Source organism: Peromyscus maniculatus, chromosome 14 (genome assembly GCF_049852395.1).
Source record: "Peromyscus maniculatus bairdii isolate BWxNUB_F1_BW_parent chromosome 14, HU_Pman_BW_mat_3.1, whole genome shotgun sequence".
Lineage (NCBI taxonomy): Eukaryota > Metazoa > Chordata > Mammalia > Rodentia > Cricetidae > Peromyscus > Peromyscus maniculatus.
Genome location: NC_134865.1, coordinates 74,613,291 through 74,629,495, shown reverse-complemented (window position 1 = coordinate 74,629,495; position 16,205 = coordinate 74,613,291). Strand labels below are relative to the sequence as shown.

Genomic DNA, 16,205 nt, shown 5'->3' with positions numbered 1-16,205 from the left:
TCCATAAGAACAAAAGGACACAAAGAAGTGAGCCATCCATTATGCGTCATTACTAAATTCATCATCACCAAAAAAAAAAAAAATACCCAAAATAGCACGTCTACATCTCCTCCCTCCCATAGGGCGGTTATTAGTAACTTAGCTAGTATTAACAACTCGCTCAGCGCTGTGAATTAGAAACAGCAGCCATACCTTTGTTCTCAGCCCACAGCTAACCTATTTTTAAGAGAACCTTTCACCAACATGATCCCTCAGTACTTAGATGTGCAGGTATCCCACAGCGTGGGAGGGGAGCATGCCAATTAGCAGAGTGTCTACTCTCCACACAGAGGAGCAGAGGAAACCCATTTGGATTTGAAGTTAGTCTTTCCAGTGACTTTTAATGAGTTATTGTTCTATTAGGGAAGCTTTCTTTTAGTCCTCAAATATAATGGCCTATCTATCACACATCAAACATCCACAGTATGGGGTGGAGGTCCCCAGGATGCCACCAGCAAAAAAAAAAAAAAAATTCTAGGAATTGTGGAATAGACCAGTACTGTGACTGCCTTGAAGTAGGCAAGCGTTCACTGTTGGGTAGGAGTGTTTTGGAATATTTGTTTAACTATGTAAAGATGTATTATATTTGTTTAACTATGTAAAGATGTGTTGCATTTGTTTAATTATGTAAAGATGTGTTACTCTTTTACCTTGCCTGTCTAAGGCACTTCACTGGTTGAATAAAAAGCTAACTGGCCAATAGGGAGGGAGGAGGTAGGTATAGGCAGGACTTCTGGGCAGGGGGAGTAAGGAGGGGGAGGAATTTAGGCTCTGGGAAGAAAGAAAAAGTGACACCAGGAAGACGCCAGGGGCCAGCCAGACGCAGAGGAAGCAGGAGAATAGGTCATACAGAATGAAAGAAAGGTAAAAAGCCTGGAGGCAAAACATAAATGAAGAGAAAGAGATTAAATTAAGTTAAAAGAGCTAGTAGGACAAGCCTAAGCTAACGCCGAGCATTCATAATTTATATTAAGTCTCTGTGTCTTTATTTGGGAGCTGGTTGGCAACCCAAAGAAAATTCCAACTACACAGGAGTCTTTGGTATTGCCATCTTATTGAAACACAATTAAGGTATGTCCTACCCATGGGAAGAATGTAACTTACCCCTCTAGTCCTACCTCATCTGGGGTAGAACCCCGGGATAGAGGCGAAAGCTGTGCTGGCTTTAAGCCATACCTCACTTTGACTTATCTCATTACTAACTAGAGTGATTTACTCTACCAGCTTATAGACGAGTTATGGCAAAATGGCATGATGTTTCATTTTTCTTTTTCTTCTGTTTTTCCTTTTTTCTTTTTCTTTTCTTTCTTTCATTTTTTTTCAAAGAAGGATGAAACATTATTCACAAAGCTACTCCTCCAGGGTATGATAGTATGATATCAGTGTTTCTTGAACATTTCTTCAACATGAATAATTTCTAAACTTAATGATTCAGTGTGTGTGTGCGTGTGTGTGTGTGTGTATATATATATATATATATAGAGAGAGAGAGAGAGAGAGAGAGTTTGTTAGTTTGAAAATATAATCTGGTACTTGGGAGGCTGAGGCAGGAAGCACTGAGGAGTTAGAGGCTAGCCTAAACTACGTGATGAGACTTGGTCTTAAAAAAACAATCTAACAATGTAGTATTTGTAATGGCAGACAAACATTCTGAAGTCACTTTTAGAAATGTCTACATTCAGCCTTCTTTCTTGTTAACACAAATTTGTTTTTGTTATTTGTTCACCAAACGGAGATGTGGTAATCACTGTTTTCACGGTTGCCTTAAGCGCGTACTGTGTAATTGAAGCAGTCACTGTTCTTTCGCTGTCTCGTGACAAGCGCTTATTAGGGTTGACTCATGGACTTCATAGAAACCAGGCCATAACAGCTACAGTGTGAGGTGCCAGACCCCAAGAAGATCAGTCACACAGATACGCCTGCTCAAGACCGAGGGCAGTGAGGGGACGTTGTCCAGTGCTATGGAGGGAACCCAGGGACCTCAAGCTCATTTCCTGCCTCCATTGTTGGAAACCTTTCAGTCTCTGGCTACCCAACATACCAAGCAGACGCTTGTCCTTGGTGACCCAGCTATAAGGACAAGTCACCAATAAGTCTTCCCCTGATTACAAACTACACAGGAGGGAATCTCTCCTGCTCACAACTTCTCTCAAGGACTTTCCTTATCTCTCTTTTCTGGCCCTAGTCACAGCCTATCTTGGCGGTGTAAATAGGCGTGCCTACGATGCTGTGAAGGACACTGGAGACAGAGGACTTGAGCCCCTCACCTGTAGCTCAGTATCAAAAGAGTGATCCTTGTCATTAACTCTCCAGTGCTTGCCTTCAAGGCCTCTGCCTCAGTGGGGTCATGGGAACTGGTTCTCATCTTCCACCCCATGGACTCAGCATACCCTGTCAGTTGGCTGTGTTTGGTCTGGCCCATCCTCACAGACAAGGAAGATTCTGGGGCTTGTCCATGCTGATTGGACCATGCAGGAAAACTTCAGCCTGCAGCCCCACCCTTGGTTCCCTTAGTCCCATCTCTGCACTGTGGAGCAAACTGCCTGCCAACTGACGAATTACAAACTTCTTTCCTTGTGTGTGTGTGTGTGTGTGTGTGTGTGTGTGTGTGTGTGTGTGTGTATGTGTGTGTGTGTGTGTGTGTGTGTGGTGTGGTGTTGGATATCCTTGAGCTGAACTGAGCCAGTTATGGGTGCTAGGAACCAAACTTGGACCTCTGGAAGAGCAAACCACTGGCCATCTCTCCAGCCCTGAGTTACAAGTTTCTTGATGACAAAAATTATTGTTTTATTCTATATTTTTATCATTCACAAAACTAGGTCCACACTGAGACAAAAAAAAAAAATGACTCCTCTTTTGTCTTTTTTGGCCAGTGGAAGTGCCAAGTGCACTGTTAGAGCACCACTCCCCTGTCCTTGACAAAGGCTTTGGCCTCAAGCACACGCTCCAGGCCTCTGTAGCCTTTCTCCAACACACACAACATCACGAGAAGGTTTGCAGATGCAGAGCAGATCTACCTGGACAAGAAGCAGGAGGTTTGTGTCTGGCAAAGGAGACTTGAACTTCAGGGCCTGGAGCAGTTCCAGAACAACACTACGAGACAAGTAGAATTTATCCCGTTCCTGAATAAAACAAAATAGAAGGGGATCAGTCATTTTCAAAGTTCAATTCTCATGATCTGTGCCAAACAAGCTTTAAAAATTTACAGATTAGAAATTCAAAATGGTGTTTAAAGTGCAACGAACTTCCTTTCAGAGATAAAATTAAAACTACAAGAAAGAGTCCTGTGTGCAGAATGAGCTCCCTGCTGCAACCAGCACACGTCACAGAATAGATGAGGAGCAACAGAATGTCTCTTAAATATCAAAACAACGGGATTTGTTTCTAAGTCACAGGGAGCAGAGTCCAAGAACTGCACAATCAAACAAGACTAAAGGATACAGAGAGAAGCAGGCACAGCTGTCCCAAAAGCTCCGTGGTCCCTCCAAGACGCTCCTTTTTTGACATGGATGATTTCAAGTGTACAGAAAAGCAAAGAGAATGGGACGCTTTATGTACCCACCATCCCTTTCAATGTTTCCTCCCTTCCTGAAAGTCCTCTCTACTCTGAACCTGCTGCTTATTTTGTGTTTTCATATTTTGACTACACATGCGCACCTCTTTCATAAAATTGGCTTTTAGCCTTAGTACTCATACACTGTGCATATCTTTTCTTCAACTTAGAATTATTTGGGTCCTTTAATTAGCCCTTGGTATACTTAACTCATTGTTTTGAGTCTACAATTTACTAATATTATGTTGTATGGCTGTGCCACAATTCACCAATGTCAATTGTACATTAGATGGACCTTCTTTACTATCAAACACAACACACATGTAGGAGAGTGCATAGTGTGTTAAGTGTACAGTTAAGTGAATTAAAATGGGCTTAGCTCTCAAGTAATCAGCACTTAGGACAGGGCAGCACACGGCACACACCTCAGGAGCTCTGGAGAGCTCTGTGTTCATTTTCACCCATTGTATCTGTTTGTATAGCTGGTTACTGTCAAGTGTGTGATGAAGGCTTTCTCTTCAAAGTTACATGTGGAGATAATGTGCTTCCTGAACTGTTCTCTTCCCTCACAGAGCCTTCTGCTTGTTTTCCCCTGGTGTGTGTGGCCCACACTGGCTGACCACCGCTACCTTAGTACACAGAAAGTCTTGTGGATTTAACCTCAGAGCCAACACTGTGCCGGGGCCAACAAAAACAAGTTTACTCTGGGTGTTCTTCGTCTGTGATCTATAGACAGAGGTATACACCTGGAGGATGTGGAATCCAGGTCTGCAGTCTGATGCCAGTCTCTCTACCCTCATTAGCTTCTGAAACTGCAACTCAGTCTCTCAGTCACATTATCCACACACTGACCATCATTCCCGGGGAAAACTGGACTTCAGGACCAAGTTCACCACCCTGCAACCTGCAGGGCCAGGCTCACCACCCTGTGGCACTCAGCTAGGCTCACCACCCTGTGGCGACACTGTGCTCCTCTGGCCCCTGGCCTCATGATGTCTGTATATTTGCTAACATATTGATGCTTCCAAGAAGCTTTAAAGAAAATAGCTTGTTCATTTTTTAAAAATTCAATTATTAAAAATCTGTGTGTGTGTGTGTGTGTGTGTGTGTATGTGTGTGTGTGTGTGTGTGTGTGTGTGTGTGTGTGTGTGTGTGTGTGTCAGAGGCAACTTACAGGACCTGGTGATCTTCTACCATGTGGGTCCTGTCAAATTCAAGCTGTCAGGCTTTGTGACAGGTGCCATTTCCCCGGCCCTAAAACAAACCTTCAGAATATTACATGGAAGTCTAGCTTCAGATGACTCTGCTCACAACTTCTTAAGCTGCACATCTAGGGTCATGGAACTCCATGTAAGGCTGGCAAAGGGGTGGGGGCAGGGCATTGGCAACAGAAAAAGGTTTCTTGACCAAATCCTAAGGTTAAACGAGTGATAACGCCCAGGGCTCTCTGCAGCGCTCACCTGTGTTGCATCATGTGACCCAGCTGCAGGCTCTGTTCTGAACACACCACACACATACTCTGCACTGTGAATGCAGGACTGCACTGCCCACAACAGCTCCGCTAAGGCTGTGGCGTGCTAGCGATTGTTGTCTTCTGTTGTACATACAAAGGCTCTGCTTTTACAGAAATGCATGTTTCAGCTGTGGAGAAGACTTTTAAGATTGCCCCACCGCGATTCCTGAGCATGTGCGCACCAAGTGAGTGTACTCTGAATCATAGAGTTAGAACGTTTGGTTTTAAAATTGCTTTTTCAGCTGCTGAACTGCGTTTCATTTTTTAAAATTGCTGCATAAATTTTAGCTTGGGATTAGGAAAAAAAAATTCCAACAATTTGAGATGGTCTTGAACATGCTTCCACAATTTTTATGCTACATATTTATGCAAAGCATGGTTTTTAGCCTCGATGGAAATAAAATAAAAACACCAAACAATTCTGAAAAACATTAAAGATAATGTCCTACAGTATCAAATATTCTGGTAATATTTGATTCTTTATATAAAAATAAACAAGCAGGTCCAATTCATTAATAAGAACTTTTTAAAATAAAAATTAAAAAAAAATCAATGTGTTTGTGCAGGTATCTGTGTGTGGGTATGCACCCATGAGTGCAGGTGGCTGCAGTGGCCAGAAGAGGGAGTTGAATCCCCTGGAACTGGATTCATAAGCAGCTGTAAACCACCCAACACGAGTGTTGGAACTAACTTGAGTTCTCTGCAGGGGCAAGTATGCATTCTTACAAATGAGCCATCTTTCCATTTCTGAAACTTTCTTTTACCTTTAATAAATGGTAACAAGTGTATGTACACCAAATAATTGTTCTACAGTAAATGTATCCATGATTTATTAGTAGGAAATGTTGGGTTGTATACCAATTTTACAGTCCTGTAGATCCCAGCTGGCTCGCGAGGCTCTCCTTTTAACATACTGATTTGTATTGTTCATCAGGAATTTTTCACGTGTGGTGGACACTGGTCTGTCATCTCCTTCCCCTGCTGCCCTTGTCCGGCTGGGGTCAGGAGTCCGCTGCCCTCTTAGAATGTCTGGGCAGTGCTCCCTGTTTCTGCCCTCTTCGTGTGCAGGAACAGGTCACTGTGTTTCTAAACACTGAGTGGACATCGTCACCAGGGTTGCAATGGTGTTCATTCAAGAGAGGCTCTGAATTTCCGACTCTGTTTTTTCACCATTTAAATGTAATCAACATTTTCTCTTTCTCTTCTCCCCTGGTCGTTATGCATTAAGTTTCTAGAAAACTACCCCAGTTGTGGAAGAATTCAAGGTACTGGTCTAAGTTGGCTGTTTTAACCCTAACATGTCTGCCATCATATTTCTTTTTGCCAATACTCTTTATCTGTGCCGTTTATCACTTTCTTGGTCACCGAGGTCAACGGGTTAGCCACGGGCCCTGTGCTGTGTGGCTCCTCTGTGGATGTGTGTGATGCCATCTTTGTTACCTCCTTCCCTAAACTCCTGCTCTCTCTTGTCATGTAAGTTGGCCTGTTTAGTTCATTTAGTGTTTCTTTCTTCCTAGTAAAGAACTTAGGACAGGGGGTTTACCAGCTCAGCTGGTAAACCGCTTGCTGTGTAAGTATGAGGACCTGAGTTCGCATCTCTAACATGAATAAAAAAAGAAAAAAGAAAGAAAAAGCAAGCATGGCGGTGTGTACTTGTCATCCCAGGTCGATGATCTCTGGCTCACTGGCCAGATCTGTGATCTTCAGCTTCACTGATCGTCCTTGTCTTAAACAAACAGAGTGGTGAGCCAGAGGAAGACACCCACATCAACTTCTGGCCTCCATATGCACATATATACACATGTACCTGTACACACATACAAGTATGTAAGGCATTAAATGTGTATTTCCACATGCTGTGGCTATAATGCTCCACTTTGAAGGTAGTATTTTCACAATTGGTACTAAATAGTCTTCTAAATTTTCTTAAACATTCTTTTGATTTTAGATTAATTGAAAAGTGTATTTTAACTGCCAAACATAACAAGGCTCAGGTACTACTACTATCACCTTGTAAGAACCGGGAAAAGTACATACGCCCACACGCATTAACACAGGACTGCAAAGTCTGTTTTCAGAGCCTTGCCAGTCACTAGTCTTGGGTTGTGTGCATCCACTCACACAACTCCCCATGCCAGACACGACTCAACTCTACACAGGGATGCACCCATGCAAATAACGTGGCGGGCCGTGGATCTGACAAGGAGACAGGATCCATGTACCTGAGAATAGGGAGTGGTCAAGAAAAGAATCTCATAGATTTCTCTAAGTAGCTGGAAGAGGATACACCTACCTGTGTACCAGTGGTGTGTGTGTGTGTGTGTGTGTGTGTGTGTGTGTGTGTGTGTGGTGGGTGGGTGTTTGTGTGTGTGTGTTTGTGTGGTATGGGTGTGTGGGTGTAGTGTGTATATGTGGTGTGTGTGTGTGTGTGTGTGTGTGTGTGTGTGTGTGTGTGTGTGTGTGTTTGTGTGTATGGACATGTGCATGCACATTCACTCTTCCCTGTTCTCAGGGCTCTAAAGGCTGATAAAGCCAAATTTGCATGAACAGGAGCCACCTCTTCCAACTTATCTAAGGGTAAATCAGGAAGCCCCAAATATCTATTCTCATCTCAATACTCAATAAAATGTGTGACTGTGAATTTATCAATCTCATTTTACAATTATATTAATTTTTGAGGCTATGTTCTTACTTTACAGAGCTGTAGAATTATCTAATTTTTCTGATAGACTTCCCTCTTTCAGTATACAATGATGTTATAATAATTCTAACATGAAAATTCTAACTTATAGTCATCTTACTGTCATTTTTCCCCATTAATATTGTCTACATATCAGCTATTAGTTTTCAAACTTTCTTGGTGTCTTTAGACATATTTTATGTGTGTCTTTTACAGATGACATGTAATTTTTTTTGAAATCCAGTCCAACCATTCCTAGTGAGCATAGTAAACATTCATTTTGATTACTGCTGTATTTGGGGTTCACTTCGAGTTCCTTAACTGAGCTAGCTGCAGCTTCTTCTGTGCCTTTTGTCACGATTAAGTTTTTCATTCCTATTTTAGTCTGTACTTGTTTGGAACTTACACGTTGTATTTCTAGCCTTTGGAGTTTACACTTAAAATGCTGACATGTATTCTTAAGAGTTTAAAGTTACTAGTAATCCCTGTCCTTGTGAACAGGACCTGTGAGAGAGTACTTCAATTCCAGCCCCCAACTGTTCACACACACACACACACACACACCGAGACACACACACACACACACACACACACCGACACACACACAGACATACAGACACACACTCAAAAACAGACAAACACACAGACATACAGAAACACACTCACACACAGACACATACACAGACATACAGACACATATTCACACAGAGACACACATACAGACACATGTACATAAAGACACACACAGACATACAGACACACACACATAGACACACACAGACATACAGACACACACACAGACACACGTACACAAAGACACACACACATGCACACACAGACATGCACACCCTGTATACATATTATTGTTAGGTGTTATTTTATTATCCTTTTGTTTTTCTTAGTTAATATTATTACTATTGTTGCTTTATATTGTCAATGATCACTTAGATTTATACATTTTACTAGTTTCTTTGGTAAATTTCCTTCATATATTGAAAAACTTCTTTGTTGGCTCAATTTCCTTCTTATTGTAATACATCTTGAAATATTACTTCAAGAAGAGTATATTCACATTTTCAGGGGTTGGGGAGATGGCTCAGCAGTTGAGAGCAAGTATTGCTCTTGCAGAGGACCTGGGTTTCTGTTCCCAGCACCCACACTGAACAGTTCATATCTGTTACTCCAATTCTGTAGGATCCAATGCTCTCCTCTGACCTCCTCGGGTACTAGGCATACACAGGGTGCACATACAGACATGCCGGCACCCACACATATACAAAAAGTAAAAATTAACAAATCTTCAAGGGAATTAATATTTTCTTTTCTTCCTCACAAATACCTCCTTAGCCTCCATTCTTAAAAGATGTCTTAGCTGTAGAGAATTCTAGGGAATAATTTTTTCCCTCATATCATCTTAAAGACCTTTCCCACTGGGATCCATTTCCCTCTGGGGTTGCATTGTGCTGCTGTGAGGTTTGCTATTAAGTCTGTTTTCAGAGTGCTTTTCTCTCAGTTACTCTTAAAACATTGTCTTTTCTTGAGCAGGTGCAGGGGAGCAGGTGCAGGGGAGTAAGTGCAGGTGAGTGGGTGTAGGTGAACAGGCAAAGGTGAGTGGGTGCAGGTGAGCTGGTGCAGGGGAGCAGGTACAGGTGAGTGGCTGCTCACCTGCGCCCACTCACCACCTGCTCCCCTGCACATGCTCACTTGCACCCACTCACCTTTGCTTGTTTATCTGTAACCACTCACCTTCACCTGCTCTCCTGCACCTGGTCACCTGCACCTGTGCACCTGTACCCACTCACCTGCATCCACTCACCTGTACCTATACACCTGCATCTGCTCACCTACAGGCACATTAGTTTATATGGCCAGCTGTGATTTGGAACAAGCAAGAAAAAGACAATGTTTTAAGAGTAACTGAGAGAAAAGCAGGTGAGCAGGTTCAGGTGAGCAGATGAAAGTGAGTGGGTGCAGGTGAGCAGGTGCAGGGGAGTAAGTGCATGTGAGTGGGTGTAGGTGAACAGGCAAAGGTGAGTGGGTGCAGGTGAGCTAGTGCAGGGGAGCAGGTACAGGTGAGTGGGTGCAGGTAAATCTATAATACTTTTGGAAACATTGTAACCCAAGTCATAGAACTGATGATTTTCATTAATTATGGAAATGATAAAAGCCTAGTCTCTTTTTCTACAGATTTACTTAATGTGTGTTAGATCTTTTTATCTCTTTGTCTGATTTTTATTTAGGTCTGTTTTTCTGCTTCCCCATGTTTCCAGTTCTCCCTTTAAGCTATGTCTAATTTGCTAGTTAACTTGTGAATTGAAGTTTGTTTATTTTTGTTTCTATGTTAGTGGCTATTTTTCACTTTTTATCAAGCTTAAATTAACCTGATTTTTTTTCTAAAATGACTAAATCTCTTTCTAGGCGTATAGTATAGAGTAAACTCTGATAGCCCCTGTCTCACAGTCTCCATATTCTTGACAGAGATAATATCACTATTTATTGACTCTACCAATTCAGCCCACGGTAGGTTGTTTTTACTTGGGGAACATGGAGTTTACATTACTTATGCTCATCGGTGTTTTAGCCTCAGTTACCACACTGCGGCTGGGCTGCAGGCTCATCTCGGTAGACATGCCTGAGGCTTGTTTCTGAGCTTCCTTCTGCAGAGATGCCGAAGCCGAGCCCCTGTTGCAGGGCAGCATTGGTGCCATGTGATGTCAGCTTGCATGTGCTATTGTTCTCAACAAAATCACAATCATTCCATTGTACCAAAAAAGACCTAGGAGCCAGATGCTGGGGTGAAAGCCTGCTAGCTCAGAGAGGCAGAGCTGACCTTTCTCCTCTGCCATCATCCCCAAAGTCTCCTCTCTCTCCTGCTGTCTCAAACAAGTCTCCTCCAGCTCAATGTCCCTCCCTTTTATTTCCTGTGCATCTCTCCATCTGTCCTCCTGACTCCCTCCTTGGTTTTTTTTCTTGTTCACTTCCTGTCAACTGGTTGCTTCCTCTGCCTCTTGACCTATGGTTGACTTCACTTAATCCTGTTTACAATATTCAAGCAGAAGCTCTTGGATTAAAGGTGTGTGCTAGGGTTGAGCCACACCACAACTAGAAACAGGTTCCTCCAGTAAATAACACAATCTTGGGGTTCACAGTGTGATCAAATATACTGCAACAAGGTACTGTAAATTCAAACCATCAGTCTTTTCAATGATCAGCCTATGTTTACTAATTCTCAAGGGACATCATATTCTTCCTCCGTTCAGAGGCTAAAACACGTAGCATTGCTTGTCACTGCTACATTACAAATGTATTCCTCCGGAACGACCCTTTTACCCAGGGTATAGCTTTTCAATGGTTCTGACTTCCTGAGGGAGATGACTTGGCTCCAGCTCCTGGCATTGAACTGTTGTAAAATCATCATCCTCTTTTCTTGTGTGGACTTCAGCACTCAACCCACCCCATTGCTAAGACAGTGACCACCTACACAGATCTGCTTACATGCTTACATTTGGTTCTCAATTCCCTCTTCTTTTGCCCTCTGTCGTTCTTATAATATTAATCATATGCTAAAAGTAAGCATCATAAAAATATTTTAAAAGTCACTATTATTATATTTCACCCAGAATCCCAGGCTTTTCAGTGGGGGTGGTTCTGGATTTTCTAGACTGCTCAACTTCCAAGAAAGGATGCTGCCAGGACTCTATGCATTCTCCTGTCTTTTCACTGGATTACATAAGGAGACGCTGTTAGATACCACTATTTTCAAATAAAAATAAAGCAATTTACTGTATTTGGTGCTATGTTGTAAAGATACACTATTTTAAGCATAAAAGAAAAAGGGGGTTAAGTTACTTTTTGAAGAGAATGTGCAAGGGAAAAAACTTGAGAGGCAGAAAATGTGTGCTCCAGGCAGGCCAGTAAGCGACTTGGAGTGTGCAAGGCCGGAGAGAAAATTATCCTGGAACACTTAACATGGCAGAGTGGATGCACGTTGGTAAGAAAGATAACCGCGGAGCGATTTATAAATAGAATGAAAGCTTTGTTGTGAGATGAGAGTTTATGGGGGGAAATAAAGGGCTCATAGAAGGAGGGGACACAAATAAAAAGCATTCTGAATGTTCCGGGGGGACTCATAGAAACAGAGGCCCCATTGAAAACAAGCTTAGGACACTGGACCTTGGAACGGAGCATTTGCAGTGTCCCCAGGATGGGAAGGAGCCACTTTCCCTGATGGCTGCATTTTCACGAGGTCAGCGCCTGCTGGCTCTGAGAAGGCAGCCATATCCACTGGATAGAACATCCTTTTCCATTTACTCAGGCTTGGGGAGAGAGGTGCTAAAGCCAACCCAGAGGAAGGAGCCACGACTAAGATTCTCCTCTCAGAGGCCAAGAACCCATAGCTGGGGACATAAACATGGGAGCATTAAGGAGCGCTCTAGAGGCTTGTACAAGTAGCGAGCTATTTTTTCTCCTTTGGCTATAAAAAAAAGGACACACAGTGGTGGTCTGCCCACTCGTGATGCTATAATAAACTTGAAAAGGTCTTTATGAGGTCACCGAGACCATTAACTCTCTCAAAGTGCCTCTGTTTTCTAAACCATGTGACCTCAGTCTCCAAAGCTGCACATTTCAGAACCAGTAAATGTATGCATGTGTAAAGCATCCAACGGACCTCGGTATAACCACTCATTTTAAGGGTAAAGCAGCTATGCTGATGCGGACTTGAGGCTGCTGTCTCTGGGTTCCTGGGAACACACGGGGAGGTTTACCTTAGTGAACGCTCGATAACACAAGCCACACAGCTCCACCAGGTAGGCCAGCGTGAAGACGGCATTCTGAATGACAAAGCTGAGGAGCTTGGAAAATGGTTCCAACAAACTCTGCAATGAGATTGGAGCCAAATAAATTGCTTATTCCTTCATGTGGAAAAAAAAGCACTGGTCTTAATATACTTTAACCGCTAAGAGTTGTTTGCTAGAAATCTGACGCAAGGTGCTGTTAATGGCCACTCTGTTGGTCTAAGAAATCCACACATAATTCAAAGAGAACGATTCGGTCACTCTATTGCTCAGAAAAATCGAACTCCTTTTCCCGTGTGGCATCATTTACAACCCCCCCTAAGCAAACTTCTGTCTTCCTGCCAGGCTAAGCAATCCTGCCTCTGTAAGGCTGTGTTGGGGTCCCCCAATCTGTTCCTTTGAACCCTCAGGTGTCAGGTCCTCAGATTCACATCCACCAGCTACACTCTGAGAAGTGCCCTGTGTGTGTAGCAGCAAGTGCCTTGAGCTCAGACGTAGTTCCTGCTGCCCAGCGTCCTGCACATATTTATTAGAGGGATGTTGTCTGTTTCCCCTTCCGAACCCCACTAGGGCTGTTTGAGTCTTGCAGGCGCTCATAAGTCACCCAGGAATGTATTGTCAGCACCCACTGAGTGTCAGGCAAAGCTTGGCACTTCTGTACTGTTCATTCTATTCAAACTTCTCCTGGAGCCCCGGGAGCCAGGAAAGAACACAAGCTCCTGCCTGTGATGCTACTGTTCTTAGTGGGAGCCTCGGATCTGGATAACAACGGGTACAACAATTCATTCTCTTATTGATAATATAAGAAAGTAAAGTGCGATATAATCCTCCAGGGCCATCCATCTTGATAGCCACACTGCAAATGCCACCTCAGAAAACATGTCTGCATGACATTTTCACTTCAATGTTCTTCATCAGCACAAACTTCCAGAAGAGTACTGACCCAATGAGAACATTTAAAAAGTATTTACTTTTCATGTGTGAGTGTGTGTGTGTTTGTGCCATGGTACATATGCGGAGGTCGGAGGACAATGTCGGGTATCTGTCCTCACCTTCCACCTTGTCTTAGGCAGTGTCTCTCTAGTTGTTTGCCACTGTGCAGCATCCAGTCTTTATGTGGGTCCTAGGGATGGGGACTCGGGTGCTCACTTACGTGCCAAGTGCTTTTACCCTCCAAGCATCTCTGAAGCTCCAGGAATAAACTCACTTTTAAAGATTTATTTTTATTTGTGTGTGTGTGTGTGTGTGTGTGTGTGTGTGTCTGTGTGTGTCTGTGTGTGTCTGTGTGTCTGTGTCTGTGTCTGTGTCTGTGTCTGTGAATGTCTGTGTGTAGGTTGTCTGAGAAAGCCAGAAGGGCATCAGAGCCCCTGGAGTTGGAGTTACAAGGGTGTGAGCTGCCTGGAACCAAACTTGGGGTCTACAAGAGCAGCAAGTACTCTTAATTATGGAGCCTTCTCTTCAGACCAGATAAGAAACTTTTTGAGGGGTTGGAGAGATGGCTCAGTGATTAAGAGAACCGACTCCTCCTCCAGAGGTTCTGAGTTCAATTCCCAGAACCCACATGGTAGCTCACAACCATGGGTAATGAGATCTGGTGTGGTCTTCTGGTCTGCAGGGACACATGCAAGTCTAATATTGTATACATAATAAATAAATATTTTTTTAAAAAAGAAACTTTTTGAGATTCCTTTTGTATTTACATGAAAATCAGTTTATTACCTGTTCTTTGCCCCCTGAGAATGGATGTGTTATTGGACTCCTCTACAGAAACCTATACTGTTCTTTTTATGGAGAAAACCTTAAGGAAACATTGAGACGGTGCCTGTAGATAGAAAGCTATGTTTGGGCCTATTTGGAAACACTTTCATCTAAAAAGCAGCTGATGGGCAATAGGACACAGCAGAAAAACCTGGGAATTTGTTCTCTAATGACCTATATTCAAGTTTCAGTCCATTGACAAACTAGCTACGACCTTGACCAGACATGTTGCTTCTGAGTCTATGTCTTTATCTGCTGCACAGGTGCAGACTAGTTCATCTCTCTTTGCAAACTGATGGCGCGAACTGTGACTCTGTGAAAGTGTAAAGGTAAAGAGTTATAAGAAATGTGCATTGTTGGCAGATGAGCTGGTAGTTATGCATCACCATAATACAAGCTCTTGTACTGCTGCACAGAAGACAGCCAAGATATGTGAACAGGGGATGAGACACAGGCTTTAACATCCCACACAACACATGGTCTGACCGGGGAACCTGTAGGACACTGTAGGTGTTAATACTGAATGCTTGATCAAGAAAGTGCTTCCTACAGATAATATAAGCATTTAGGAGTTTCAAATGGGGCTTTGAAGGATGAAGTGTGGGTTCCCCACACTGACAAGGGTTTAAAGTATGCCAGGCAAAGGAAAGAGCTTGAGCAAAAGTGAGGATCTGAAACTAAATAGGATTCTGTGTGTAAAGCACGAGGCGCAATACAGGATCATTCAACAGTCGGTGTCTACTGTCCTCATGAAGCTAGTGACGCTGACCTGAAGATGCATGACAGGCTTGGAGGGGCGGGACAAGCAGCAGGGATTAAACCGGAAAGGTGGGCTAGTGAGAAGGGATGAAATTGTATGCCACATCAAGGAATTCAGTTGTTATTCTGAAAGAAACCGGAAGTCATCAAAGACTTTTACCTAAGGAACCAACACAACCCTACTCAGAAGGCTCAGCTAATTGGTAATCTGCATGGAGTGGTAGGCTTGCCCCAGACCAGGATGAACGGTTACAAATGGTAGCATGGCAGTATGTGAGATGCTGACCCAGCACGATGCTAAAGGGAGCCATTCCGTAAGCAGCAGCCATGTCTTCAATATTGCTGTTTTCCTGTCTTTCAGTTAGAAGGTAATCAAATACCAACCAGGTAGCTTTTCTGAAACACTTTTTTAAATACGTACCCTCGTGGCATTGGTAGAAGGGATCTTCAAGAGGCAAATCATAATTCTCAAACTGGAATCTAACGAACACTGTGGACAGATAGAAAAAGGTAAAATTAAGCTTCCTTCTCGATGTTTCTTTTGTTTCAAATATTTCCCGCATATATTTTGCAAAAAGCTATGGGACCAGGGAGACGGCTCTGTAGTAAAGGGCTTGTCTTACAGGCATAAAGTCCCAAACTTGCTCACAGAACCCATGTGAAAGAGCTGGGTTTGGGGGGCATGAAAGCAGGGGCATCCCTGTGGCTCACTGGTCAGCCAGCCTGGCCAATTCAGTGAGCTCTAGAGCAGGAAGAGAGCCTGTCCCCAAAATACAGTGGACTGTTCCTGAGGAGTGACACCCAATGCTGATTTCTGGCCTCTATATGCACACATACTCATAGGGATTCACACACACACACACACACACACACACACACACACACACACACACACGCACACACAAGTCTTATGTAATCACCTCTCTCTTGTTTCCTATGTATATCAAAAACAATTGTTTTCAGATTTAAAAACTTTAATGAAACAATTATGCAATGTTAAAATAATTACTAAATAAATTAAATAAACACAGCTCTGGAACTGTTTCTCAAAGATATAGTTCCAGAATTAAATGATATAGAAAGTTGGAAAAAAACTGGATGCATGGA

General features: G+C 43.0%; 1 protein-coding gene across 4 annotated transcripts in view; it reads right to left on the bottom strand.

Moving 5' to 3' along the window:
* Positions 1-16,205, bottom strand: part of Unc79 (unc-79 subunit of NALCN channel complex) — a 243,576-nt gene that overhangs the window by 25,267 nt on the left and 202,104 nt on the right. For all 4 annotated transcript variants that reach the window (XM_076551291.1, XM_016009187.3, XM_076551293.1 and 1 more), the window contains 3 exons: positions 15,520-15,588; positions 12,552-12,662; positions 3,057-3,161 (listed from right to left, as the gene is read on the bottom strand). In XM_076551291.1, the coding sequence (XP_076407406.1) occupies positions 3,057-3,161; positions 12,552-12,662; positions 15,520-15,588 (285 nt within the window). The remainder of the gene's footprint in view (positions 1-3,056; positions 3,162-12,551; positions 12,663-15,519; positions 15,589-16,205) is intronic.